Source organism: Sinocyclocheilus rhinocerous, unplaced genomic scaffold, assembly GCF_001515625.1.
Source record: "Sinocyclocheilus rhinocerous isolate Xijiao unplaced genomic scaffold, SAMN03320098_v1.1 scaffold1956, whole genome shotgun sequence".
In the NCBI taxonomy this organism is placed as follows: domain Eukaryota; kingdom Metazoa; phylum Chordata; class Actinopteri; order Cypriniformes; family Cyprinidae; genus Sinocyclocheilus; species Sinocyclocheilus rhinocerous.
Window position 1 is genome coordinate 926,620 of NW_015638932.1, and position 10,617 is coordinate 937,236.

A 10,617-nucleotide genomic window follows, 5' to 3' on the forward strand; every position below is an offset into this window, starting at 1 on the left:
TTATTCCTGTTTGCACCCCAGACACACACACACACACACTAATTAAGTTAACCCTGATCCCATGAAGGCCTTTCCTCCTCTTTAGTGCCACTGATTCAATAAGACTCCTTTTTGACTTCCCTAACGCCCCGGCTGTGTTTCAACAGCAAATCCCAAGTGCTGACACACACACACACACAGACACTACGGCACAGCTACTAAACTACATTGGGCACGGTTCCTTTGTCCCCGGCATCATTTAATTGACAAATGAGCGAGACGAGCATTGTGTGTGCAGCTGACAGTGGACTTTTTTGTAATGTAACGACATGGCAATGTTTGAGGTGTACACAGGGACATCTGCCTCCAGTCTGGCTTCAGAGAGGGGCATTATGGGAAGGTTAGTCAGGGCAAGGCTGAGTGAGCAGTCACAATGATGTATTCAGAAATGGCAAGTGTAATGTTTGCATTCATTTGAATTGATACAGCTGTGACAGTCGAACATCGAGCGAGCGTTAGCCACTTTGATAGCCACAAATCTGTTGCTGAGTAGTTGCTAGGGAATTATGGGTGGTCGCTAACAAGTCTTAAAGGGATAGTGATCCAAAAAGTGAAAATTCTGTTATCATTGACTCACCCTAGTGTCTTTCCAAAACATTATACAAAGCACAGTGGGTTAACACTAAACAACACAAACATACACACATGCACACACTAAATCAGCTCAATAACGAGCTGCTAATACACATGCACACAAGTTCACACATAACTATGAAAACAAATCACACTCACTATCTACAACTGTGTAACTGACACTTTAAAACCACCAAACACACTCTGATGTTTTCTCCATTCAGTCGGTCTGTGGTCGCTGGAAATGAAAGACACTTGTGCATGTTGGAAACTAAGAATTGTTTAACCCTTAGAGGCTTCAGGGACTCAAACTGAACCCACAGTTAACATACCTCATTCACCTACAGTAGTTTTTACTTTTTTATAATAATTTATAATTGTATTTTGAATAAGGCTTTAAAACATCAACAACAATTTCATTTTGCCCATCTAACTTATAAGATCCAAGACAGTACTTGTAATTATTTGGCAGAAAAATCTATTCAGAATAGAATAGAATAGAATGCAATAGAATTCTGGCATGATTCTTTGGTGGATCATGCTAAACATATCTATCATCTTTTTCTTTGTGATTGATGAGGACATGTGAATTCCAGCACTGACATACTTGATTTGAGGGTGGAGGGGGTAACCTCTATCTCACTGCCCAGGTAGGGCTGCAGGACGCTGAGCTCAGGTTCAGAGGGGTCAGGGCTGGAGCGACCGGACGCCACACTCCCTCCGGGACTCAACATCGCCCTCTGCTGGAGCTCCATCTTCTCATACACAGCCTTCAGCTGAGGACAGCAAACACAAAGCAGATTAGAAAACAGAAAAAAACATCACTAACTAACAAACAAGACATACAGCTAAAAATGTACACTGTATATACACATCATATCTATTTTACAGGACATCACAAGAGACACACACAAAGCTGAAAACAAAGAGAACTGCAGGTCCCAATATATGGGCATCGATCAAACTGTTTACTTTTTTGTTTTGTACAAAATCCATACCACAAATAATTTGCCCAACAAAAATTACAGTATGAAAACGGTGAACACTGAATATGACATCATTCCTCAAGCTCATTCATTTAAAAGTATACGCAAAATAAAAAAGGCACAAAGATTTGTTCAGTGGAAGGTAGAGTGGATGGTCAGTGCCACTGTACTACTGATAATTCATTCTCACTCAGAGCAAAGCTCTGAAATACACAGGCCAATATTAATAATAGATTTTCAAAAATTACTATGAATGTAATACTGGAAGAATAGAAGCTGTTTCCTTTGGACGTACAGTATGAGAAAGTCTAGATAAGTTACAGTGGTCCCAAAATGTTTTTGGACACTTCAGCAACACTAAAAAACACCTGAATGTAAATAAACAAATAAATAAATAAATAATAATAAAAAAATTTAAAAAAATTAAGCTTCATTAACACTAAAAGTTTACAATAGTTTATATTATTTTTTTTCATAAAATAAAACATTACTTAAAATATGTATTATAAAGTACTTTATTTTATATAAAATGTAATTATTAATAATTAATAATATAACTTAAAATTTATACCAATCAAAAACAAAACATGAATATATTTAGCATGTCTTGATGCTGGCAGTCCAATCGCATAATGAATCGGATGCTACTGCTGGTTCATTCGCCACACTGGAAAGGTCAAGTTGAGTGCATTGCATTGTGGGATGCAGTGCTCCCAGGAGTGTTTGCTGTTCACATGTCGGCAAATATAGGCAATCCTTAGCAAACAGTGCACAGTACACATGCCACAAATATATTGCTAGTATGTTAGTATGCTATACTGAAAAAATAAACATGCTTATCTCTTGGTGAGAGATGGTATTATTCCAGCAGGTGCCTCAAATGGCCCGAAATGTAATAAGTAATTGCTAACGAGTTAATATACACAGCCATCAGACAATAATTAGACACATTACACCGGCAACCGCTAATTGTCTATAGAACAGACTCTAATGTAACGGCTGAGAGCTTATGTGAAATGCATTGGTCGAGTAGCTTACAGCTTTTTTCCAAAACCAGTTGCGATCATATAAACAAGACAGGCAGTATGATAAACAAATATAAAATGAAATTAAAAAATAAAACCCAAGCCGACAAGTGTCTGTGAGCACATGCGTTAAGCATCAATGGTCAAATTAGATGTGACAAGGGACTCAGAAGCTGTCAAACATAATGTCACGGTAGCTTTATGAGCTGAGAGGACGTCGATGGTAATGACAGAGAATACGTTTGTGTGCGCTGTGGTCTCTGACCGTCTCCGATTGGCACGTTGACAAGCGGCCATAAAGCCGGGTCGTCTGATGAATTCATTCGCCAGCCACTAATGAATTAGCGCTTCCCTTCTTTGCCCACACTCGCCTTTCCAATCACGTCAAAGGCCTGGCAGAGGAAACAACGGCTTAATGAAAGACAAAAAAACGCCAGGGAACATCAACCACGAGGGCAGGTAACACATACAGCAGGGTGAGACGGAAGCTCGATATGAAGTCATCTGCATCTGTGACTGCTTTTCAGGAAAACAATAACCGGTGACACGCGACAGGAATACGCATCATCAATCATGGGGAAATATTGTGCCGTGCACCCCAACCCGGTCTGCGTGATTCAATGGCCTGACATTTCTCGTGCTGAAAAATAAACAGAAATCGTCCAGATCAGATGGCAAAAGTGAGAGAGAGGGGAAAAGTAATCTTGGGGAATCACTTCTCCTCGGGTTTGATAGATGGCCGTCTCTCTCCGGTTCTTCCTCTAAGTGCTTCATACCTGATCAAACTCTATTTCTGGGCCTGAAGCGTGCGGGCTGGGATATTCATCAGCACAGTTGTGTGTATACATGCTGCACATTATTCCTGAAAGATCGTAGAGGTGTGTGACTCATAAAAAAAAAAAAACATGTGTCGATTTCAGCCAATCACAGAGCTGCAAACAGAACAAAAAAACAAATGAAAACTCCTTCCCTCATAATAGCAGCCAGGCAGGTCACAGATGCCTCTCGTGAGGGCTATAACACGGACACACTTTTCAATTCTGTGAAAATAATGTTTTTTTTTTTTTACCTTAAACCACATAAACAAATGCATTACACCAAATACACAAAATAATGTTCTTTTTAGCAACGTCATATGACCCCTTTAACTTCTCTGTTGTTACAAACTTTCTTCTCATTTGTGACAAAATCCAGTGAATTGATTTGCATTCAAGTTAGCAGCCATCTCGCCCTCTCTTCTCTCAGCTCAAACGCAGATATTGGCCCGAGGAAACATGATGTCAAACAATGCTGACTAATGTCACTACCTCTTGTAATCCATTACCTGCTCCACCTGCATGCTAATGAGATACGGAGCCTGTTGCCATGCCAACCCCACCTGCCAATCAACGCCTAGGTCACGACAGGATTTCACCGGTGCAAGTGAATGCGCTGTTCGTTTGTTAAAATGATAATGATTTTGAGTGTTATCGTGGAGAACACAATCATCTATAAAAAGCTGATGTAAAAAAAAATAATAAATAGGCAGGCAGAAAATTGTTTGACATTTTGTGATATTTCTCATAAGCAGTATTATAATTTTTGTTATTATTACTTTGAGAAGTACATTCTACTGTACAATAGTAACATATTTCTGTCATCAATTATTTAAAAATCAATCTTTTTGCAGTTTAACATTCATAGACACTTAATTATACAGCCTTACTTTTGATTTATTCATCCAAATTTTGCCAAATTCTGTGACATTCTGCATTATACAGTAAATACAATTTTTATAACTGGATTCTGTGATTAGAGCATAGAGTCCTACTTTACCTCACATTCTTAATTTTCGCTCCAGTTCCCTGTACAGTCTTCCATCTTCTCATTCGTGCCCCTCTTTCACTCTAGATAACAAATAAACCTGACAAAAGTCTGTCTAAATCTCCCACCGTGATCGTCCACAGAGGGGCACTGACATCAATCACACCTGTGTGACCTGCGCTGAGGCCTTCACAAACACACAGTGAGTCGGCACACACAAACACAGGTAAAATCCTCGGAATGTGATTGCGGGTGATGCCGTGCAAACAAGGCTGGAATTACAGGGATTAAGGAGCAGACCAGACTAATCTGAGATCGGCCGCCATGTGTGTGCTGTACATCGGCTCCAGATGTGTGAGATTACCTCTCAAAAAGACACACCTGGGCCACAGTTTTCACCCCCAGAGGGTATTGGGTAACCGCTAAAACACAAACACACACGTATGAGAGCTTACAGCCTAAAACAGAGCATCCCACAGAAAAATATCTACATAAATATTAGGGCTGCACGATAAATCGCATGCGATATTTAACTGACGAGCTGCGCAAAACCACGTTCATATTCGCGCGATTTTTTGCGCAGCTCGTCAGTGAACAACGGCTCTGTGTAGTTAATGCTGCTCAATGTGAACGCACGCACGTGATGGAGATTTACCGCTGATTACAGAACCGGCTTTCTGACAAGAAAAAATCGCATGCGATTTATCGTGCAGCCCTAATAAATATACATGGTAATATACAAAAGACATAAAACAACCTTCATCTGAAATTAGGGATGTAACGATTCACTCAACACACATTGTGATACGACTCACAATACTAATTTCACAAATGATTTTCTCATGATTTTCTTTTACAAAATGAGATTTAAGACAAATTATAAATGAAAAGGTGTCTTTTTATTATTTCTCAGACAAAAGTCTGTGTATTTCTATGTGAAATTGAAACGTCAAATAACAAAACTAAACTGAAATTTTAAAACATAAACCAAATAAATGAATAATGCAAATAAAAGAAATCTCTTCATATAAACAAACTAAGCCTTTGCCTGTGCTCTTTCCATTTCAAATTAGAGGCAACCACTGCATTTTGATCACGATCCAAAAAAAAAGATGTTGCATACATGCAGCATGAGCAGTTTTTGATTTAAATTAAATTTCGAAACTTGAAGCAAAAACAGAACGGTCTGACTTCAGCTGTGTGAAACTGTACTACATAAAACATATCTGCATGAAACAAAAACAGCAGACGGGCTGCATGAGCATTTGCGACTGAAAACTACTGCGTGCGACTATGAAATAATATTTAGGAGCACCTGTGCGACTGACCCGATCAGCATATTTGTGTTTGCGCTGAGGGAGGTTCAAAGGTTCTAACGTACTTATGTGTTTCTGCAGCGTTGAGTAATGTATCACAGACGTATCCTCTCATTATAACAAAGTGTTGACAGGGTGTAAATAAGATATTCATTGTGCAGTGTAGGGAGCTTCGTCGATTATAATGGAGTTTTGTGAGATCGCGATGAACTAAGATGAGTGACAGCTTTTAATGATTATTAAGGGAGTTTGCAAATGTGATATTGATTTAATACAACAGTTCATTAAACAAGAAGTTAATATTAAGTGACTTATATTGTCTGACAACAACACAATTGCCTTATTTTGCTCTATTTCGTCAAGGAAAATAGTTTCAAACAAAGTAACAGCTGAGCCGCTGCGCATTTCCATTCAAACACAGCGGTGATTCGTTTATGAATGAACTGCGTTTTTAAACGAATCTAGTGAGTCAATGATTCAATTACCCATTCATAAAGACATTTTTATCAGAATTTTTGATTACGGATTAGAAGGTGCTCCTACATTTTTGACCGTGCTCCTAAATGTTTTAAATTAGGAGCACAAGCGCTCCTAAAAAGAAAAGTAAGTGTAGAGCCCTGAAAGCGCGCTCACACACACAGAGAGACGCGTTTCAGACTGAGTTAATTCGTCTTTCGCATCTCCTCATGTTTGAACAGACACATACACACATAATTATGTCAATAGTACCCGTCTCGACGATCATTCTCGTAAACGCAGTCACTTATGCTTATTCTTCATACATTGTTTCAGGCCTTTTTTACTTCACACACACACACACACACACTTCTAATCTCAGCTGAATTCCTCTTTAACAAAGTGTTGGAGACACAGAGACAGGCTGCGAACACTCAGGAAATGAAGCACCTCGTTCACAGTCTTTGAAGAGAACATGATGCCTGACCTCTGCTAATCAAACACACCTACAGCTCTGCCTGTGTGTGTGTGTGTGTGTGTGTGTGTGTGTGAGAGAGAGAGAGAGAGAGAGAGAGAGAGAGAGAGAGAGAGAGAGAGAGAGAGAGAGAGAGAAAGAGAGAAACATCACATTTTACCATGTACACTGGGGTCAAATCCTGAAAACCTGCAGTAAAGATCTTGTAAATGTGTTGTTAAACTACTGAAATATCAACTTAAAATTTCAGAGGGTACTTCAAGTAAATATTTTATGTATAAAGGGGTTTGCCTGACCAAAAAACAACAAACTTTGGGAACCTGTGCTGTAAAGGAATTAAAATGGAAATGAAAAGGACAGATTCCAAAGGAGAATAAAGCAAAGAATGAAACTGAAAAAGTGAGAATGTGAGCGCGAGAGCGGGTCAAAGAGAAAGCAGTTAGAGTGGCGGCTCTGCTCCACAGGTATCTGCCGCCCCCTCTTCTCCTTAATCACGCCTTCCATTTGAGCGTCAGCCCCTCTGGTGCATCTGAAGGGGGGTAAATGTGCCAGTGAAGGGGGGGACTGATGGAGGGTCTTACGTGAGGGTGAAAGAGAGCAGCTGGCATTAGCTTAGCACTAGAGAGAGCTAATTATTAGATCATTGGAAGGGGGAAAAAAACATGACGGATGTGTTCACATGAGCATCTTGATGAATGAGTGGGCTTTTTTAACGTGAGCTACTTTGTGGGAAACAATGTGCCAAAATCCCCCCTGGGCTGTGGTGTGTGTGTAAGATTAATGACAAATTTACCCTTTCTCTTTATGAATGCTTATAAATAATAATAAGACCTGTCACGTCGCAGGGTGCGCTGTGCAAGCGCAGCTGCCTTTTACTGGAACCTGCAGTAAATCAAAGCGTCTATGTGTGTGTGCGTGTGGAGGGTGCTGTTCTCCATTCAGATCCGTGCTTCAGGGGGTTTATGAGGAATTGCGGCTGCGGCACACATTTGTAAACATGCTGAATGCGTGTGAACTTGATTTTAGCGCTGAAACTTGCTGTGATGTTTCGTTCGCACTTCTGAGCGGCAGGAAACACTCAGCTAGGTCGCTTACAAATAATAACAAAGATGAAGTGATTATGAAAAAAATGTATTCATTATGTTTGGTGTCATTGTTTTTTTGTTTTGTTTTTTATTTTGATGTAATCACTCTAAAAATTTAAAATGGTGTAACCGAGTAGTAAAATGTTTTCCTTACACCTTACATGTGAGTCAACACATCAAGGTATAGTATGTTTTATAAATATTATGAATATCAAGAATGTTACACCGAACTGACAGACAAAACTTTTTTTCAAATATAAATTTCCAAAGACAAAACACTTTTTAAAATAAGTTTCCCCAAAGTAATTAAAATAAATATTTAATAAATTAATAAGTAAATAATTATGGTACGAAAAAATTAAAAATAAATAAATGCATACACACACACATGTATTAAAACACATAAATAAAATTTTTTAAAAATGAATAAAAACAAATGAATAATAAAAAACGAAGAAATATGGAAATAAATGCAGAAATGTGGAAATAAATGCAGGAATAAAAAATAAATACATGAATTAAAAACAAAATAAATAAATAAGTAAATAAATAAAAGCCAGTTACACCAGTGCAACAATTTATATAATTAATACATCCGTAGTTAAATTAATAGATCCACAAAAAATGAGCATCACATCATTGACCCAGATGCAAACAAGAGAAATAGTCAGACAACAGAACAACAGAACAAAATCAGACAACAGAACCATATTCACTGAAGAATGTTGGGGGGAAAAATAAAAATGTTTCAGTTCAGTGTCGGCAGAACATGTGGTTTCTAGGGAGTTACCATGGAGACCAAAACACATTTGTGCTACCTTGACACTTGCAGGCAGTTTTTTTTTTTTGACACTCTAAAAAGCAGAGATGTTCATTTTCTGGCTTTAAGAGCCTTGCTATGGTAGTAATCAAACACACACACACACACACACACACACTCACGCACGCACAGCATGAGACAAATTGACTACAAGGCATTTAACATCCCAGTAGCTGGAAGCAAGTTGTTCATCTCACTTATATGTTTGGTCTCTTTGTTCCTAAAGCCTGACCTGCAGGAGAAGGGAGGATGCACTGAAAAATAGATGCACACGGGCTCGGTGGAGGAATCAAAAGCGCTAATCAGGCATCTTGCATTGCCTAACGAGCCGGAAACATCCAATGTGGGGTCAATCAGACCTAATCATCCGTCCATCCAACACCCCCTTCCATCTCTCAGACAATTTCACACACACTAATTACAGCATTGTTTCCCAAAAGTTTTAGTATAGCCTTAAAAAGTAAAAAAAAAAAATAATAATCCAAAATGAACATAGACAGGATTCCATAATTCATCATTTGGAACCAATCCTAAAGGATATTATTTGAGCATTATCTTTTAGGCTTCTGACATTACACAAAACAACTACTAGATCAACAACAAACTAGATCTTGAAGAAAAAAACATTCTCAACTGGACCAGTGTGATTCTCAATATGATAAAATGCCCTTGTATGACATAAGCAATTTAAAGCAAATCTTTCAGGATTTTTTCTCGTGGAATTTCCTTTAACCCTCATCCGTCCCTCCCGAACCTATAACAAAAGTGTCCCTCGCGGGTCAAAATGACCCGAAGGCCAAAAATGACACTAATTTTATTTTTGGTCCAGAAAGCCTATATTGGAACATTTTTCTAATTTTTTTTCTAATTTTTTATGCAGGTTTTCTGTTATTTTTTGGTTATTTTTATCATATTTACCTTTTATTCTGGATATTTTTAAGAAAACATAAGCAAATAAGCAGTTTTTGTACATTATTTCACCAACAAAACATCAACAACAAAGAAAGACACAATTTCAGTCTTGTTTCATCAAAAACCAACAGATGGCCTGGGAATTGAGTCACTGAGTGTCTCTGATGCCATCTGGTGGGGAAAAATTACATAAAATTGCATTTTATGGTTACAGCCACTATGGGGCCTATAGAACTCTATGGAGATTTTTAAATGAGCAAAACAAGTGAAACATGAGAAATGAGATAATCTTAAGGCTTCAGTTTGGTTGTTTATGGATTAAAATATATATTGAAACATTACAAATTACATATTTAAAAAATAAAAAAATTCTAACTGAATTATAACCTAAACATATGTATATTCATACAATTTCATAAATATGAAATACATATATAATATATTTTTAAAAATATAAATATGATATAAACTCATTGGTCTCCACCACATCACTCAAATCTAACTGTGTTAAGTCAAAAAAAATGGAAAAATGACAGTCATATCCCAGTAGAAACATGAAAAATATTACAATGTGTTCTATGAGAGTGTGTGTACCATGTGTGTGTGCGTGCATGTGTGTGTGCGTGTGTGTGTGTGTGTGTGTGAGAGAGTTTTTTCTGCATTGGGGATATTCTGTAGTCTCAGCCCATCGTTTGGGTATAAAGTTGGGTGTCTCAGATTTTGTATATCAAAAAAAATTCTAATGTAATGAAAAATGCTGTTTTCTCGTAAATTCCATTCATTCCTATGCGGGTCTGACCCGCTAGGGACACTTTTGTTACTTTTTTTTATTGCACCCATTTAAACTCCTCGAATCCACTCAATTTTTTGTGTGTGTATTCCCGGTGCAAGTGTGACAGAAGTATGTAAAAGACACATTTATTTGATCAACACATGATTTTTAGATTTTTTTTTTAAACAACTTTTTGGGTCAAAATGGCCTGAGGGACTGATGAGTTAAGTTCAAAATTGCTCTCGTTGATTGGTGCTACTGCTTAACCCACTCTCTCCACTCTTTTGTGAGCAGCGGAACGTTTGGAGAGAGTGTAATAATACCAGAAATAATACCAAATAAAGTGAAATATTAT

General features: G+C 37.9%; 1 protein-coding gene across 1 annotated transcript in view; it reads right to left on the reverse strand.

The window, feature by feature from the left end:
• The window catches only part of LOC107750057 (partitioning defective 3 homolog B-like), a 177,748-nt gene that overhangs the window by 138,797 nt on the left and 28,334 nt on the right, over window positions 1–10,617 (reverse strand). Inside the window, exon 3 of the mRNA XM_016565315.1 lies at window positions 1,220–1,388. Within this exon, the coding sequence (XP_016420801.1) occupies window positions 1,220–1,388 (169 nt within the window). The remainder of the gene's footprint in view (window positions 1–1,219; window positions 1,389–10,617) is intronic.